This window comes from Gracilinanus agilis, chromosome 2 (assembly GCF_016433145.1).
Source record: "Gracilinanus agilis isolate LMUSP501 chromosome 2, AgileGrace, whole genome shotgun sequence".
Classification (NCBI taxonomy): Eukaryota; Metazoa; Chordata; class Mammalia; order Didelphimorphia; family Didelphidae; genus Gracilinanus; species Gracilinanus agilis.
This window is the reverse complement of record NC_058131.1, coordinates 181,741,095-181,761,152: the sequence shown is the minus strand read 5'-3', so window position 1 is coordinate 181,761,152 and position 20,058 is coordinate 181,741,095. Positions and strand designations below refer to the sequence as shown.

Below are 20,058 nucleotides of genomic sequence, written 5' to 3'. Positions count from 1 at the left end.
AAAAATTTGTCTTTAGAAACAACCTTAGCCCAATTTCTGACATGTTAGATACATGTTGAAAGACAGTCTTATTTTCTAGGTAATTGTGAATTTTGGGCTATTTTTCTATTAAAAATTTACATGTAACAATGATTTTGAATGTATTTCCTTAGGAAAGTTATAATGGGAATATGACCTGCTAGTGCATTTATGTAGTAGTGTATAAGATGCCTTTACCTCATTGATCTCTGATAATCAGAGCCACTTTGTGAAATAAGTAGAAATAATAGACATTTTACGGATGAGGATAATGAGGATTCTAAGGTTGTAGATTCAATGAGTTGATACAGAGATGGGACATGAACTCATGTGTTTTGAATCAAAATCCAATAAGGTCCTTTTGTCCTATGGGTCCATGAAAAACATCCACTTTGCTAAATGAAATTTCTACTTTCTTTATTGGCCATTTATTTAAATTTAGTAAGATTTATAATGTTCTATCCTTTCTTTCCAGATTGTGATAATTTGTCCAAAACTTTTTAGCAAAATTTCTAATTTTTCTATTATTCTTTGACTTTAGTTAGAGTGAGCAAAGGAGAACCATTGAGGTTTCATTGAGAGGTATTAATTTTTAAAGTATTTTTAAAATTTACCAAGATATGGATTAGGAATAGGAAACCTGGTGTATTGTAGAAAGGATCCTGGATTTGGAATTGAGACTTTGTTTGATTTCTAGCTCTTCCACTTACTGTGTTGGTTCAGCACATGCCTTCCCTTTTGGAATTTAGTTTCTTTATGTGTAAAAAGTTAAACTTGTCTAGCTCTAAATATGAAGACTTAATAAAAGAAATGAAGTAAAAACAAGCCCCTCTTGTCAGGAAATGATAAGCCTTTAGCTCATTATCTTTTGAGGAGATATGGTCACATCTTAGCTGTGCAATTGGTTTTTCTTTTAAAGACAATTAAGACATTTCTCATAGATAAAGGAGAGTTTCTTATAACTAAAGTACTGAAAGACCCAATTATAAATGAATAAAAGATGGGAAGGCTTTAGGTTTAATATAATCTAATACCTAGTTTGTCTGTTGTTCTGCAAAAATGTTATTGAATTAAAAAAATTCTATCATGAAAAGAAATAATTTAAGAAGTATATTTTAAAACCATATTCCAGATTTATAATTTCTGCACAGGTGGTATTAAAAGTTTTGATTAGGGAGGAGATAGGTGGCAAAAACAGATTGGGAGCCAGGCCTAGAGATGAAAAGTCCCGGGTTCAAATATAACCTCGTATACTTCCTTGCTATGTGATTCTGGGCGAGTCACTTAAATCCCATTGCCTAGCCCTTACCAATATTCTGCCTTGGAACCGATACACAGTATTAATTCTAAAACAGAAGGTAAGGATTTAAAAAAAATTAGGTCATTAAATTAACCTGAAAAACAGAGTCTGAAGAATAAAGAGAGCTTGTTAGTTTGCCCACAGAAGCTGCTTCATAAATTGTTGAATGAATGAAGGAACAAAACACAAGATGTGTTAAATTATACAACCTTTAAGAATAAAATGAATCTATAGAAAGCCATTTTTACACAGTAAAGATGTTGGTACGCAAACTTAAGACCTGGAAAAGAAATCTACTTGCATGCTTTAATCAAGTGTTGGGCACTTAGCTGAAAAATTGTTTGAAAAATTAACTTTCACCCTCTTCTGGTTATTTTTCCCTTATCCTCAAGTTTCCTAATTGTAATTCCAAAATAAATGAAGGTGGGGCATACATTGGTGGCTTAATGGATTGATTTTCTTAACTCTTACTTAAAACAAACAGAAATACCTCTTCCCCTCAAAAAAACCAACATGAAGTCAATTTTGACCATAAGCCATAATTATTTGACTTTGGGATTTTAAATATTTTAAATTACATATCTCATACATACCTGTATACTTATATTCCTTTATAGATATTATACATAATAAGTATTAAATTTTCATAAAAATAATTTTTTTTAACATTTTGGTCTTTGTCTTGTTAATGGTCGAAGATTATTTTGCCAAAGAGTGACAGTGTTTTGATTTGGTTGTTTATTTTTAGAAATTAGCAATAAAATAGTTAATGTTTTCTTGAATTGTCTTTTGTTTCTTTATAGATAATAGGAAAAACCCTTTTGTTTCATCATTTTTGAGATTAGTACAACATAAGCACAGCATAAGATTTGACTTTTTGTGATGGCTATCTGTTAATCTTTCCACAAATTAGATTTTTTAGGAGATAATTGAAAAGAAAATATTACTACTCATTTTGTCTTTCCCTAGAAACATTGTGATTTATTAAATAAAACCACATAAATTTTTAAGTGAAAAATTGGGGTGGAAACATATTATACATGCATTTAACAAAATAAAAAGCCTTAGTGATATTGAATTTGCAACTTAAACATCTAAAAATTTTAAAAGGTGACACAACCATTGAGAATTATTTACAATGCAATGAATTATATTACACCATGCATGCCCTCCTATCCTTTATTTTGGTGATTCAGTGACATAGAAAGCAATATGGTTAGCACTACAGTCATTGAGGGTCTTCCTTGATTGCCTTTTGAGCAATAACAATGCTGGAATTGCTTTACATTGGTAGATAAATAAGGGTTTTACTTGAGGTTATACTTAATTCTTTTTCTTTAAATATGTGAGATGTGGTCTGTCAATAATACCCCAGGTAAAGACAAGAAAGGAAGTTGTAGCCTCTCTCGTGTGGACAGCACTACTTGCCTTTTTCCTGTTGAAGAAAAAGCTGTTGAATATTACTTTGCTTCTGATGCAAGGTGAGCGTCAACTATTATTTCCAAAAGAATTTTAAGAAAAGCTTAATTCTTAAAGTATTAAGCTTTAATTCTTAATTCTTATTACTTTATTCATAATTATTCTTAATACTTTAATTTTTAACTTTTAATTCTTAATGTAGTAAGCTTTAAGAAAAGCTTAATACTACAAATTCACATCATTTGTAGTAAATCTACCCTGTCCTTGATCTTCTTCTCCTCTCTATTTTTTTTTTTCCCCTTTGGCAAGTATTTGCTCCTTTGGGTTTAGTTTTTATCTTTATACTGATGACTCCCAAATCTACATATGTAGATTCCTTCTTCTCTTATGAGTTTTTAGTTCCAAATTTCTAATTACCTACTGAACATTAGTTCTACCTTATATTGTGCTCAACATATCAAAAACAGCTTTTAGATACCTAGCACTCCTAAATCTGGCCTTTCTTCTAGAGGTTCCACTTAGTTGATTGTACAGCCATCTTCCTGTTCACCCAGGGTTGAAACTTGGAAGTCATTACTATTCTTCTTTTTTCTAATCTTAAAGACTCTTGGTGTAATGCCTTTCATATGACTTCTTATAGACAGGATTTTGTTGGTAATATGTTATAAAATAGCTTGCATATACCCACTATAATGCTTTCTCTTGTTCATTGGACTTTTATATTCTAATTTTTTTATAATGTTATGTTGTTCTCTGGTTTGTACCCTTATTCCATTTGGGAGATTAAAGCCAAAATATGGGGCTTTTATAGCAACAAGCAATTTGGAATCATTCAAAGCACTGTGCAATTATTGAATATAATCCAGCATATTATCTTCCTCTTTGCATTCTGTTTTGGGTCTTTCTCATTGTCTGTCTTTAGTGCTTGTCTAAGATGGATTTTTTGATGGACCAGTTTGATAACTTGCCCTGCTGGTTGTATGTTATAATCTGGATATTATTAATTTTTTGTCCACTAAGTTATTTCCTGGGATGGATGGTTTCATAGGTGTCTTTCACATTGCCATGGCTGTTATAGAGAAGACTTGGTTGTGTCTAAAGCTTGATGTAATTAGTACAGTATCTCCTTTGAATAAGAAATATTAGAGAATTTTATCATTTGTAGGAAAACTTTTTTAAAAAAAATTTTACTCAGGACATTTAAAAAATCTGGTAAACTTTATAGGTAAATATATTTTACTATTTAACATTTTAATGTCAGTTTCTAGTGGATTGTTCTGGTTGTTCGGGAGACAGTTTGCTTTTCCTTTTCAGTTATATTTTATTCTGAGTCAAATGCTTTCTCAAGTAAGTAACTAGTGAATGTACTAGAATTTTACATTTGCACTACTTCTTTCTCCACCACTTCTGGAGTTGTGAAGACATGGTCTAATACTATAAAGAATTATGAAAGTTTTACTGTTTTAATCTTAGGAAGGTTTGCTAAAGATTAAAAAGGAAGTATATTAGTAATTTTTGATGTCTTTTTGATGTGGGAGGGGCAATATGATTTCTCCTCTTGTTTTTTGGAATCACTCCTCTTAGAGATTTCTCAAGAATTGATCCCTGAATACCTTTATGACTGGATATCCTATATCAGTGATGGTGAACCTTTTAGAGACCGAGTGCCCAGACTTCCCCCTCACGCTGCATGTGAGCTGTTACCTTACCACACACAGGGGAGGGAGGAAGCACTCCCATTGGGCTGCTGGGCAGAGGGGCAGGTCATGTGAAAAATGTCCTCAGGTGTATGGAGAGGGAGAGGGGAACAGCCCCCCTCTGGCATGTGTGCCATAGGTTTGCCAACATGGTCCTATAGCATGACTTTCTTCTGGATGTATAGTTGATTTTTCCAAATTTATCTTAAGTGCCATACTATTTCCTTCCACAATACATCAGGTAGAAAGGTAGTAGAGGCTAAATGTAGTAAGTAGTTCCACTGTCATTCTATATCACTAGAAAAGTAGCAATAGACCTTTTCTATTTCTGATTATTATTTTTGATGATAGGAGAAGGTGCAATTCTAGTTTCGTCAACACATATTCTAGCTTAGATGAATTAATCTCTCTCCATGATGTTTTATAAATAAACATGTAATTCTGAATTGGTGTTGCTATTGGCTTCTATTCCCCCTAGGTTGGCAAAGAGACAGTGTTTTCTGAGTGAGATAGTTTCTGGTCTTCTTATTCCTATCATGGCAACTTAAGAAAATTATTTTAGTGTCTTTTTGTCCAATTTCCATTTTATATTTTTGTCCATTTCATGAGTTTTCTAAAAAGTCATCAGTTGATGACCGACCTTTTAGTGATTTGATTTCCCATAAGTATTTGGCTGGTCCTTCAGCAACAGACTAATCATGTATTCAACAGCTTTTCCATTTAGTTTAACTTGCCAAAACATGCATTTGGGTCACATAACTTTAAAAATAATTCATTGCTACCTTTGTAACATGATGAGATTATCATATTTGTGTTTTAATACACATAACAGACCTTAGTGCTAAATTGAATTGTAGTAAATGCAGTATAATTAAAATGTATTCGTTTCTTAGATTGAGTCACAAATGAACCTCTTCTTGAGGTGGCATCTCTTTTCTCAAAACTGGATAATTGAAACAAATTACTCTTCAAAATGGATACATTTTATTTTGTCATAGTAGCTACTTTCTAACACACCTAAACACCCATCCAAATACCCATATGAATTGACAACCTACTCTAATAAGGAAAACGTTCTTTGAATACTTTATCTATGAGAGTTTTGTTTTCTCTTCCAATAGACTCATTTAAACTTCCTGAGAAGACAGTAAATTTAATTTGAAAGATGTCTTCCTGTTTAATGTGCTCCTCTTTAATGTAATTGCTAAATTATTAAGTATTTATTGAATACATACTGTGTGCTTACAACTATGGCAGAAAAGTATATGAAGTATATGAGAATATCAAATTCCAGAATCAAAAATTGAAAGGAAACTTTTTGTTCAGTTGTTTCTGACTCTTGATTTAATTTAGGGTTTTCTTTGCAGAGATATTGGAGTGATTAGCCATTTTTTTCTTTCTCCAACTCATTTTATAGATGAGGAAATTGGGACAAATAGGGTTTAAGTGATTTGCCTAGGGTCATAAAACTAGTATGTGTCTTGAGGGCAGATTTGAAGTTAGGAAAATGGATCATCCTGACTCCAGGCCCACTTAGATGCCCTAAGAAATGTAGGAGACCTCTAATAACAGTCTATATTGAAACAGGAACCTCCATAGCAAACCAGACAAGTGATCATCCAACTACTGCTTATACTTCAGCAGTATTGGAGAAATGAATATGTCTAAAGACATTCCATACCATGTTTGGGCAGCTCTTAATTATTAAGTTTTCCTTACATGGAGATGAACTTTTTCTCCTTTTAATTTTCAACTCGTGGTCAAGGAATTTATATTCTTACTTTGAGAAACAACATATAAGCTCAAAATTTAAGAGAGCTATACAGGGGAATGAGATTTTCTATTAGGCCCTGAAAGCACTTTATATATTGTGGGTGCTCAATCAATATTTGTTGAATAAGTAACTAGCTTCCTCTGATAGAAAGCATGATGTAGTCTCTATTTGTTTTTGTTTCCTGATAGAAGATTCACTTGATTTATAGTTAACCTTTCTGTCCTGATTCCCTAAAATTTTTCTAGTGCTGTCATAGAACACACCAACCGTGTTATCTTTCTTGAGGATGATGATGTGGCAGCTGTGGTAGATGGCCGTCTTTCTATTCACCGAATTAAACGTACTGCAGGAGATCATCCTGGCCGTGCTGTTCAGACACTACAGATGGAACTACAGCAGATCATGAAGGGTAAGGCATTTTGGTTCTTTATTTCCTTGGGGAAAGATGGAAACATTTTCTAAATGTCTTAATAAATATAGTCAGGGGGGCAGCTGGATGGCTCTGTGGATTGAGAGCCTGGCCCACAGATGGAAGGTCCTTGGTTCAAATTTGACCTCAGACACTTCCTAGCTGTGTGACCCTGGGCAAGTCACTTGACACCCATTGCCTAGCCTTTATCACTCCTCTGCCTTGGAACCAATACGCAGTATTAATTCTAAGATGGAAGGTAAGGGCTTAAAAAAAAATTATATATATATATATGTATATATATATATATGTATATATACACACACACATATACATATATACATACATACATATATAGTCAGTCATCAATTTACCAGTCAGTTATATTCTTTGACATTTTTAATCATTTTATAGGAATGGAAATACATTTTAGCATTGAAACAGTATTATAAATAGGGTTAGTCTCCAAGACCTACAGAGAATCTAAATTTAGGTTGAGTAAATTGATTCTTTTTTTTTAAACCCTTACCTTCCATCTTAAAATCAATATTAAGTATTGGTTCCAAGGCAGAAAAGTGGTAATTGAGTTAAGTGACTTGCCCAGGGTCCCACAACTAGGGAGTGTCTGAAGCCACATTCGAGCCTAGGCCTGGCTCTCTATCCACTGAGTTACTTAGCTGATTTGAGTAGATTGATTCTAATGTATTATGTCATATATATATATTTATTTAACCTTCCTTGTATATGATTTTCATTGCTGTAGAACCCAACAACTATTTATAATGCTGTTTCTGTGGAAAAATATGTACTTATCTTGATGACAGGAATCTCTGAATCACATATTTTTTGAGTTAAAAGAGCTCTTAGCTTAGTCCAGCCCATACACAAAAGGAATACCTTTTATGTTGTATTGGATAAGTGTTATGTAGCTCTCTACTGGACCTCATGCACCACCACTTTTGGATTTTTTCCTATTTTGGACAGTTCTTATTGTTAAAAAGTTTTTCCTGATACCAACCTTAGATTTGCCTGTTCCCAACTTCCACCCATTTACTCTTATTTGGCCCTATGCAGATAAGCAGAATAATTTTATTCCCCTTTCTACATGATGATAATAGGAATGTTCATATTAATACTTTGAATTATAAGATTATAGCCATATTTAGTCTTTATAATCACCTAAAACTAATCTCTTTAACCTCTTATTACAGGAAAATTTTTATTAGTATTTTTTTCAGGTTTATTGATTAACTTTATTATCATTTATTTATAGAGGCAGCTAGGTGTTGCAGTGGATATAGTGTTGGATATGGAGATAGGAAGACCTGAGTTCAAATTTGGCCGTAGATACTGACTTGCTATATGACCCTGGGCAAGTCAGCCTTTTTTATGCCTCAATTTCCTCATTTGTGAAATTGCCCTACTTCCTAAGGCAGTGTGAGATAATATTTATAAAATACTTTATGTAAATGCTACTTTAAATACTTAAAATGCTATATAAATATTAGCTACTACTATTTTTGGTTAAATTCTCTTAGAATGAAATATAGATCCTCATATGTTTACAGATATAAAAATGAATTGTAAGCTAAAAATTAAGAGTAAAATTAGTAAAATATAGAAGTCTTTTTTTTTTTACTAATTTTTATGCTACTTATTTAAATATGCAAGCATTTTTTGAAATAACAACTTTTGAATGTATCTCTTTGCTGTGTTGTTTAAGATAATTTAAGATAATAATGAAGATAATTTAGCCTCCAGATAATTTAGTCTCCACTTAATTATATTATTTTTTCCCCCCAGAATTCTTTCAGAATTAAAGGTGAAAATTGTGCTTATTTTTTAGATCTCACAATTGAATATTCTAATCCATTGTTATTGGTTCCCTCCTTTCTTTCAGCTTCTCCCATATATATTATATATGTAAAAATTATTGCAAATTTTTAACCAAAGTAACCAAAATCTAGTCTTATGATATAATAATGGAATGTTGTTTGAAGCTTCTTACTTTTTGCTTTTATTTTATTGATTTTCAGGTTGTCCTCATGATATTTTAATTTACTTTGTTTATAGGTAACTTTAGTTCATTTATGCAGAAGGAAATTTTTGAGCAACCTGAGTCTGTTGTTAATACAATGAGAGGAAGAGTCAACTTTGATGATTATACAGGTAATTAAGTATATATTTCCTAACTAGTTAAAGACATCTTACCTTTTGTGAAGGTTGAAACAGGTAATGTAAAAATCCAGTATTCTTTATTTAAAAAAAACAACAACCCAGCTCTTACTTTTGGTTTTAGAATTGATATTCTGTATTGATTCCAAGCCAGTAGAGCTGTAAGGGCAAAGCAATGGGGGTTAAGTGACATAGCTAGAAAGTGTCTGAGGCTGGAATGTCCCATCTCTAGGCCTCACCCTCAGTTCCCTGAACCACCTAGCTGCCCCCTTTCTGTTTATTTTTATATTCGGTTAGCAATAAAACACAAACCCATTTCCACAAAAACATTGTTGCTTGCACTCTTAATATATATTTTAGAAAAATATTAAAAATAAAATAATCCTGGCCCACAAGGAGCTGACCATAAGAACTCAGGTAAATATACATTTGTTCACTTTCTGAAATCTTAGGCTGGAAAGGCTACCCTTTGAAATGTGATTAAGGTAATTTTATGAAAATAAAAAGAAATTTGATTTCAGAGTTGGTATCCAGTTTGTGGAACTCACTAAAAGTCTGATAACAGGTAAAAGATATAGATAAATTTAAAAAAAGATTTGGAGAAATTTTGAATTGTAGAACCATAAATGACTAGTAAGAGAAATTAGTCTATTCTTAACTTCTCAAGGATCATGTGTTAGGCAGAACGAATCACTAGTCTGAGTGTTGCAGCCATTTTAATGCCCTTGTCTGTATGGTAAGGTCTTAGTGATCAGGCCCATGTCTTGCACTCATTATTTATTGAATGAAACAGAAGGTAACAGTGGAAAGAGAGAAGAGATATGAATGGAAATGGAGAGAATGGAGCAAATGACAGATGGTTCCTTAGGGGGAAGTAAGGTAATAAATTTTGAAATCAATTTGAAGAATGAGAGAGACCTGTACTGGCAGCAAACAGGCACTGATATGTACCCAGGCAAACAGGTAGGAACAAAGTTATTTTCAGAAGGCGGGAGCTATATTAGCTTTTCTAGAGTAGAACTCTTCCTTGTCACTATTGTGAAATGTGAAACTACATTTCAAAGATGTTTTCTTTGGTTATGGAAATCTTCATTGTGATGTCACTTATTGAATATATTAAAACAGCACTAGAAGAAAACAAAATCCTATTTGTGAGACTAGGCATTATCAAACTTTTTCACTCACAGCACAGTATTTTTTCTCCTAGGGAAGCACAGCACATTGAACATTGAATTTGGCAACAAAGAAGGATTTTCAGAGCCTCTCTAGATCCTAATGTAAGCGTAGGGATTTCTCCGTCTCTCAGTTCTTTCTTTCATCCCTTTCTCTTCTTCTCTGTTCTTAGTACTTGTTGTGGGGAGACAACAGACTTTAGGTGAGAGCAGGGTGGGTTTTGTGCACTTCTGGAGTTGGAGGGATGGAGAGCAGTTGGATGTATGGTGGTGGCACAGTCTTTGAGAATTACTGGACTAGCAGCTGAGATAAAAAAAAAAGTGAAACATGCTTTCTATCCTCAAATGTCTTATAGGTTATTTCATAGACACCTTTTGTCTAAACTAGAAATGCTATAGACCTTTTTTTTCCTAATTTTATTTTAAAAAAAAATTTGAGCTTAGCAAACACCAAATGAAATGTATAAAGTAGAAGAGAAAAAAAGATTGTATATGAAAGTGAATCTCCTTGAGTGCATATTATTTAGTTTTGACATGGAATTTTCATTGCTATCCTTGTTTATCTGTTTTTTGCTTCTTCTTCACTGCTTAAAAAAAAAAGAAAGAAAATGTTTCAATGACTTCATTCTTTTCTTTTTTTCTTTTTCTTTCTTGGCAACTTCATTGCTATCTTTCTTTCTCTTTTACTCTCCTTCGCATTGGAAAAAAAAAGAGAGAAAGAAAAAAGTAAAAAAAACCAAATCCCTATGTTGGCTTTATTTGAAAATGTTTGTTTCATTCTTCACCTTGAATATTTTATCCCTCCGTCATGATGTTGGTAGTTACTCTGGAATTGTGGTTGGTCACTGCACTGATCAGAGTTATTGTATTTCAGAATTTTTCTTTAAAATGTTTTGTATCAGTTCTTGTCCTAGTTCTGCTAAATGGTGTTTTTCTTGAAGAGTAAAGGGACTTTGGTGAATGAGTAGAAGGAAAATCTGATTTTAATGTTAAAAGATGGGTAGTTTTTTTCTAAAGGACCACGAAGGCAAGGACATTATATACATAAAGTTTCAGCAAAGGCATGGAACAGGTTGGAGGGGATGTGCCAGTAAAATAGTTTCTAGTTTTGTTTGACTGTGACGTAAAGGGGAACATTATGAAGGAAGGTTATAAGTTGTGGGCAAATTAAATAGGTATTTGAATGAATGTTAATTATGTAGGCCAAGGAAGTGGAACTCAACTTGGTTTGACAGTAGGCATGCATATGAAGGTTTTTGAATGATGGAATAACATGATAAGATCTATGTAGTTAGTCAGCAGTATGAAGGATACATTGGATAAGGGAGTGACTAAAGTTAAAAAGATGCATTAGGAGGTTCTTGTTTATAATCAGGAAGTCAAAAATTCATGAGGGCCTGTAATACTGGGGGTGAAGTGTAGGATGGGAATGGAAATAGGATGGAAGGAAAGACTAGAGATTTTGTAGAAGTGAAATTAGTGGGAATTAACAACTAAGAATACTGATTTTGAACATGACTAATTGGGAAAATGGGAGTATCATGACAGTAAGTAGTAAAGTCATTCAAATGAGCCAGTTTCTCCCAAGGATAATGAACTTCTTGTTTCTGATACTTCCCGAAATTATTTTTATAATTCTCAAGAATTAATTCTGAAAAGTTTTCCTTGACATGTTAAATATGTTATATAATTAGACCTTCTAATTTTAGGTAGAAATTCTACTTAAATTTAGGTAGAAATAATATTTTATTTACTTGTGAAATCTTAATAGAAAAAATCTTTTTGCTTCAGAAAGTTGCTGCATGTATTCAGTAATATTGGCAATACAAATTTGGGAAATATTCTCAAATGTAGCACTTTAAAAAATGTAACTAAATCTTCATTTCAGTAAATTTGGGAGGTTTGAAGGATCACATCAAAGAAATCCAGAGATGCCGACGTTTGATCCTTATTGCATGTGGGACAAGTTACCATGCTGGAGTTGCAGTAAGTGGTTTCTTAAAATTTCTGGTGCATTTGATTTTATTGTATATTCAGAATTTCTCCGATAACATAACCAATACAATATCTTTTCTAAAAGCAAATGTTATTTTTCTCACTTTTGTTACAAAAGTGAAATTGACTTAAGAAATTTAAAAGCTGCTTCAAGATATTGCGTTGGTATAGGTTCATTTAGTCTCAGAAAAGTGACCTTAGAAGCACTTATAGACTAGTAGAATCTCTAATGTTATCTTCATGAAGGGCAGTAGTAAAGTAAAATCTCTGCTGCTCTGGAACAAATCCTTAGTTCTGTCTTTATCTTTGTCTTCTTGAGAATCAGAGAAACTTTAGTAGATTTACTGATAGGAGAGCTCTTTGTACCTTCAAAAACTGTGTCTTGATTTTTGTAGGACCTTTTTGCCATATTTTTAATTAGAAGTTGAAATACTAGCCCAAGGACAATTAATTGGCTTAGAGCTTATTTTTAATATGGGGCCATTGAAATGAAAGGATTTTTTTTGTCCAAAATTAGAAGTTAGTTACTAATTGGTGTCTTGCAGCATTAATATTTTTTATGACTGTTTCCATTAAATAATTGACTTATGGTGGTTGATGAAAACCAGATATCAGCTCATTAGTGTTTCTTCAGAAGCAATCCCATTTATTCTAGTGAGGTTTTTTGGGGTGTTGTTTTTGATAGAGTTGAGCAGGTAGATGAATCAAGATATTTTTCTCTTGAGAAAATGCTAAGAAAGCTTAAAAAAAATCTGAGGAGTAGAAATTCAGTTCTTTCATCTGACTGGAGACAAGACTGTAATCAGACCATTCCAGAAGAAGCATCTGCTCTAATGGTCCCATTTGATTTTATTGCATCATGGCAGGGGGAGAGAAAACATATTGTTCTAATTGTTATATAATAGCAATCGTTTTCCATTCAAAGAACAGACCATCTGTTTATACAGACTTATCTTTTTTTGGTGATGTTTTTTTAAAAATATCCACAGTTAAAATAAATGACCAATCATGGATATTTTTTTCTCTCTGTTCTGAAAAATATGCCTTTAAATTAGTATGTATCCCATAGAGTAAACATAATTTATTGATCTCCAGATATTTGATGGGAAAACATTATTTTTGACATGTTTTGTATATGAATAGCTTATTTGTAAATAACAAAACAATATATTGATGCTTAAGTAATTAAAAACTTTATAAGTCCTATGTTATTAGTTAGGGTTTTCTGTCATTTTGGAAAGTTCTTATTTTATACACTGCTTTTATAAACAACATATAACTGTACTTCAGGAGAACAGCAAAAAAAAAATTAGACCTGAAACTTTGTGAAACATATGTTAAGTAATACTGATATTTTGAACATGAATAGCGTTTTTGTAAATAACATGCAAATTAAAAAAACACTAGTAAGTGTGATAAAAGTATGATGAAGCTAATCTTTTTTAAATCTTAGGTTGTAGAGAGTCTTGAATGTGAAGAGAAATTTTTATTTATTTATTTATATTTTTAATTATAGGAAAATGAAGTTGTTTTTATAGAAGAATAATGTTATCTTAGTGGCACATTAGGAAAATAAAATTGCTGACCTGTGTCTCCTTCACTGAGAGAATAATATACCATTGAAATCCAAGGCCTAGACTCTGCATTTTTTCCCTATATTTCCTGCTGTTGAACATGGGGTACCCTGAGGGAGGAGTGACTGTCCTGCAGCAGGCAGGAGTTTTCCACGAAGTGGAAACCCTACTCGTTTGTTTGCTTTCAGTGTTGTTGGCATATTGCAGTTGAGGTATGGAAAAGGAGGGAAAGTTAGGGAAAGGGAAAGAAGGTAGCGGGTGTTCCCCCTACCCCTTTCTGAGGTATGGAGATTGATCAGGGTTTTTTTGTAGGTAGGCTAGGGAGCATATCAATCAAGCTAGACTCCAGGGAAAGTTAGGTAGGTTTATTTAGGGTTAGGAAGGGAAAGTTTAGGAAAATCAGGGAAAGTTAGAACTCCCTCAGCTAGGCAGGGACTTAAGCTCTCCACCTAGTTTAGAGGAAAAATGTGCCAATACCTGCTCTTGTATTTTCCCTCTGACACCTCCCACAAAGGAAGTGGGAGGTGTCAGAGGAAGTTGCAGTAGAGAGACCTGGAGTCTCCGCACACAGTTTATGTGTCCCCTATGTGATATCTGGTCTAGGTATCTGGACCATATTTTTTCAATTTGATGGAGAACTGGGGGAGAGGAAATAAGAGATTTTTTATAAGTTTTAGTTTTATCAATAAATTGGGAAACAAGGTCAATTTGCTAAGATTGAGTGGAAAAGGTGTAAGCTTGAGCCTTGAGGAATGAAGAAAATATTAAGATTACAAGATGAATTCCACAGTCTTTAAGTGAAAAGAAGGCTATTTTAAAACACTAAAAGCTATATAACTTTGATATTTCTCTTACAGACCCGTCAAGTACTTGAGGAGTTGACAGAATTGCCTGTTATGGTGGAACTTGCCAGTGACTTTCTGGATAGAAACACTCCAGTTTTTCGAGATGATGTTTGCTTTTTCATCAGTCAGTCAGGTATATTCATTTAGAATTATATAGTAAGTTTTTATATGTGTGAATTTTATATTTGACACATTTTAGAATACTTGATTTCTTTGTAAAGATATTATTTTACTAATTACATGTATTAACAACTTCCCCCATAAGTTTTCTGAAGTTATGTGATCCAAATGACCTCCCTCCTTCCTCTCTCTCCCCCTTTCTGGAGATGGTAAGCAATTTGATCTGGGATAAATGTGTATTATCATGCAAAACATTTCCATATTCATTTTTGTAAGAGAATGCTCATATAAAACCCAAACCCCAAAATAAAAGCCCAGATAAACTAAAGTGAATGTATACTTTGATTTGCATTCCAACTCCAGCAGTTCTTTTTATGTAGGTGGATAGCATTCTTTGTAATAATTCCCTCAGAATTGTCCTGGATCATTGTATTGCTGAGAATAGCTAAATCTTTCGCAGTCAATCATTCTACAATATTGCTGTTACTGTGAACAATGTTCTCCTGGTTCTGCTTATCCATGAAGGTCTTTCCAGTTCTTTCTGAACTTTTTCCATTCATCATTTCTTAGAGTCCAATAGTATTCCATCACCTTCATATACCACAATTTGTTTAGCCATTCCCCAATTGATGGACAGCCCGTTAATACTTTGAAATACTTTAAATGGTGTCTTGGTGTTATTCTTAATGATGCCACCATGTTTAGATGTAGGAAGATAGTAAAAAGCATAATGATTATTTCTAATGACATGACCAATGTAGATACCATTTGTATAATATTTGGTTTAAAAAATAATCTGCTCTCTCTATGTAGCTAGAAGGACATAGCATTAAAAAAGAGTCAAATTTAAGATGATTCAGAAGGAAATACATACTGAAAATATTTATATGATTTATAGTGACAAATTATTTACTCTATGGAAATAATTATTTTACAATTAATAATAATTTAAGAAGTTCATTTAAAACTTACTTAAGAGTTAATGCATATAAAATCTTTTGTAACCTTAATCATTATGTAAATATGAATTATCAAAATATATAAGCATATATTTGTTGTACTTTTTTTTAACAGGAGAGACAGCAGATACATTAATGGGTCTTAGGTACTGTAAAGAGAGAGGAGCCTTAACAGTAGGGATTACAAATACTGTTGGCAGCTCCATATCAAGAGAGACAGATTGTGGAGTTCATATTAATGCTGGTCCAGAGATTGGTGTGGCCAGCACAAAGGTAAATTGAATTGACTCATTCTCATGTGGTCAAAATGTATAGAACGAATTGTAGTTTCTTAAATTTTTATATCTTGTTTTTAGCAAATAATATTTAGACAATACATATAGAATGACATAATAATAATAGTTATGTTTTCTTAGAGGATGTTGTTAGGGACAAGTGTGTAAGAGTTAAGATTAAACTCATATGTATAGAATTTAAATTTACCTTTTTAATTCAATTTAGCAAATATTGTTCACATTGTTATATGTCCTGTAGATTAAAAAACAAAATAATCCCTGGTCTGAAGAAGTTTGCATTCACCTAGGGTAGAGGGAGGACGTGTGACACATACACAGAAATGTAATATATAATATACAAGATATAATAACACATAAGATGAATTCAAAGGGGAGGATAAGACATACTCTAGGAATATTTAAAGGAGAAAATATTTTTAGTTTAGTAGATAAGGGAAGACAAAACAAAAGAGATGGCAGCTAAGCTGAACCTTGAAGAAAGATGAGATTTTGACATTACATTTGAAGAGGGAATATGCTGTCAGTATGGGGGCATATATGCAGAGATGTAGGAAATGGCATATTGAATTCATAGAACTACTAGTAGTCTTGGTGGACTAGAATTTATGAGTCTTAAAGTAGGGGGCAAGATAATAGGAAATGTAATAATGCAATATAGTTTGGAGCTAGATTATGGAGGGCCATAAATGTCAGATCAAGGAGTTTGTATTTGATTTTAGATGCAATAGAGAATCTCTGCAGTTTTTACAATTGGGAAATTACATAGTTGGACCTATTTCATTCGAAGATTGTTTTTGCAGCTATATGAAGACTGGATTGGTTGGAAAAGAGACCATTGGTGGTGAAACCAATTAGGAGACTATTAAAGAAGGATTATTAGTAATTAGTAATGAGGTCCTGAACTTATGAGTTGAGAGAAGGAAACGGACGTGAAATTTTTGTTGCAAGATTAGAATTAACAGGAGTTGGCAACTAGTTGGATTTTAAGGAGTGAAGGAGAGAAGAGGCAGAGATGAGTGTGAGGTTTTGAACCTAAGTGATTCCAAAGATAATGGTACCAGTAACAGAAATAGACAAATTTGGAAGAAGAGTGGGTTTAGAGGGAACAAATTATATTCCATTTTGGACATGTTGACTTTTTTAAAGTGCTAGTGGCACAACAGGGTGGAGATACACAGAAGATAGTGGGGGAAGTAGGACTAGAATTTATGAGAGATTTTACTGCTGAATGTGTGTGTGTGTGTGTGTGTGTGTGTGTGTGTGTGTGTGTGTGTGTGTGTATCTAGATATCTATATTTTGAGTTATTTGTAAGAGATGAATCTATTGGAGTAGATAGATCACCAAAGAAGTCTTGAGAAACAGGAAGGGCTAGGGTAAATTGTTGGAGAATATGCTTAGTAAGGAAAAAATGGTCAGATCAAAGGAGACTGAGCAGAAACCGAATGGATAATGGATAAGTAAGAGAATCAAGAGAGAGCAGTGTCTCATAGAAGCTAAGGTAGGAAAGAATTTCTTGGAAGAGAGTTTTGCCAAAGTATTGAATGTTGAAAAACTGCATAGATTATTATTTTGAAAGTATTGGTTAATGTCTGTTTCAGAGAATAACTCCCATACCTACCACATTTATTAAGAAACTGTTCTATGTGTTGTTCAGTTTTTTTTTAGTCATATCCAACTTTTTGTAACCCCGTTTGTGATTTTCTTGGCAAAGGATAATGGAGTAGTTTGCTATTTTCTTCTTCAGCTCATTTCACAGATGAAGAAACCAAGGCAAACAGGATTAAGTGACTTTCCTAGGATTACAGAGCTAGTAAGTGTCTGAGGCTAGATTTGTACTCAGAAAGATGAGTTCGGGCCCAGCACTTCAGCAACTGTGCCACCTGGTTGCCCCTAGGATATAATGTACTGTTTTATGCACTGGGAATAAAATGACAGAAAAACAGCATAGACTATACATTAAAAAGTTCCTAATTTAATTATGTGTGTGGGAACAGGCAGGCAAAGTATACATAAATTCCTGAAATGCAAATTTGTATTTCACACATAGAATTGTGAAAAATACATTGAAGAGAAGTCAAATAGAATGGCATTGATTATTTGAGGGAAGAAGTTGTTTAATGTGAATTTGATGATTTATGAAATAGAACAATATTGATCTAGAGATTATGAAGTTATGGGATTATGAAGATAGGAAATGTAAAGACTTTAGAGCATTACTACTTATAGCTGATGATAGAGATATTAAGGAGAATAGGAGGGGCATGTGTATGTATGTGTGAAAAGAATGCAAAGACAGTTAGGTAAGCCAAAGAGCCCTAGGAACACCTTCTAGACCACTGATCCTGCTAGTCCACCCCTAAGCCATCATTTAGGGAAGCACCCTCTCTACAGAAGGCATCAGTCATTCCTACAAATTTCTTACCAGCTCCCACTTATAGGACTGGTGACCCACCTAATCTGAGGAAGTAAGGTACCCTTAAAGGGAAGCAAGAGGTGGCCAAGAACCCAGTAGCTAAGAGCCTTGGATGTGGCAATATTTATTTCATTCGAGTTGGAGGATTTAGCCTGTGGAATATAAATTATTTTGTACAGAATAGTCCTCAACGGGGCAGCTGGGTAGCTCAGTGGATTGAGAGTCAGGCCCAGAGATGGGAGGTCCTAGGTTCAAATCCGGCCTCAGATACTTCCCAGCTATGTGACCCTGGGCAAGTCACTTGACCCCCGTTGCCCACCCTTACCACTCTTCCACCTAGGAGCCAATGCACAGAAGTTAAGGGTTTAAAAAAAAAGAATAGTCCTCAAGTATATCTTCTGAGTAAGATATACTTGGGAACCACCCAAGAAGGCCAGTTTGGCTAGAACATGAATGTAGGAAGAGGAGTAATATATAATTATAATAGTAATAATTGGAAAAGTAGATTGGGGTCAAGTTGCTAAATGCTTTAAAAGCTAAACAAAGGAAGTTATATTTGATTTTAGAGGCAATAAGGAGCCATTAGACTTTGTTGAATAGAAGTGTCATAATTATACTTGTACTTTAGGAAAACCACCTTAGCTTCTGTGGAGTGGGAAATTCTTGAGGTAAAGAGTCTAATTAGGAAGTGATTATAATAGATAGGCAAGAGGGCCTGACGAGGGCCTGAACTAAGTTGGTAGCTAATAAGTAAAGAGAAGAACTAGATGTGAGAGAGATAAGATTTGACAGCTAGATCTTGGATTGGACATATGAGAGATTAGGAAATCAAGGATAAGGCCAAGATTGCAAACTTGGAACCATGGTACCCTTAAAAGACACTCCCCCCAACACCCTCCTCCAAAAGTTCAGAAAGGGGGAAGATTGAGTTGAAAAGTAATGGATTCAATACTGGGCATGTTCAGTTTGAGATCCTTTAGTGCATCTAGTTTGAAATATTCAATAGGCAGTTGATTGGAATTTATGAGAGAAACTATAGCTAGATATATAGATTTGGGAGTCATGTGAATAGAGATGATTGAAAGGGAGTAGAGAGAGGGCATAGAAAAGAGTTTAGGTTAGAGAGGGGAAAAATGGAGATTGGCAAATAAGGGGGAGACAGGATTCCATGAAGTGTTGTCATGTAGAAGGATTAGATTTACTCTAGTTGGCCTCAGGAAGCAGAGCTGAAACCAGTGAATAGAAGATAACAAGTTAGCAGATTTTGTTAAAGAAGATCTTTCTATCATTTTGGATTGTCTAAAAATGGAGAGATGTCTTTGGCAGGTAGTGATTTCCTTTTTATTGGAGGTGATAAGAAGGAGATAAATGAATGCTTGGGATGGAGTGTTAGGAAGGGAATTGGTACTTCAGGGTGAGATTGGGTCAAATGATTTCTGAAGCCCCTTCTGATTTAGGAATCTGATCTTTAAGAGTCTGGTTTTAGAGACCAAACTTTTTACATTGGTCTCAAGCCTGTGCTCTAATTCTAATTCAAAAGATAGAGGACTTAGAGTAAAAGTTATAGGTTCAAATGCCAACTCCATTAACTCAGTAGTTGTATAACCATAGTTAGCTAGGTAGTGTAGTGGATAGGGGTATGGGTCTGAAGTCAGAAAGCCTATTCCTGAAATCTGGCCTCAGACATTTAATAGCTATATGACCTTGGACAAGTCACTTGACACTATTTGCCTCAGTATCCTCATTTTAAAAATGAGCTGGAGAAGGAAATTGCAAACCAGTTTAGTATCTATACCAAGAAAGCCTTAAATGAGGTTATAAAGAGTCAGTATGATTGAAATGGCTGAACAACAACAAAACTTTATTGGACTAATAGGAACATACTTGTTAA

At 33.7% G+C, this 20,058-nt stretch overlaps 1 protein-coding gene across 1 annotated transcript in view; it reads left to right on the top strand.

Annotated features, from left to right (window-relative positions):
* Positions 1-20,058, top strand: part of GFPT1 (glutamine--fructose-6-phosphate transaminase 1) — a gene marked incomplete at its 5' end in the record, with an annotated part of 51,347 nt that overhangs the window by 11,937 nt on the left and 19,352 nt on the right. Inside the window, 6 exons of the mRNA XM_044659552.1 lie at positions 2,694-2,799; positions 6,454-6,617; positions 8,691-8,786; positions 11,853-11,950; positions 14,391-14,511; positions 15,573-15,730. Coding sequence (XP_044515487.1) covers positions 2,694-2,799; positions 6,454-6,617; positions 8,691-8,786; positions 11,853-11,950; positions 14,391-14,511; positions 15,573-15,730 — 743 coding nt within the window. The remainder of the gene's footprint in view (positions 1-2,693; positions 2,800-6,453; positions 6,618-8,690; positions 8,787-11,852; positions 11,951-14,390; positions 14,512-15,572; positions 15,731-20,058) is intronic.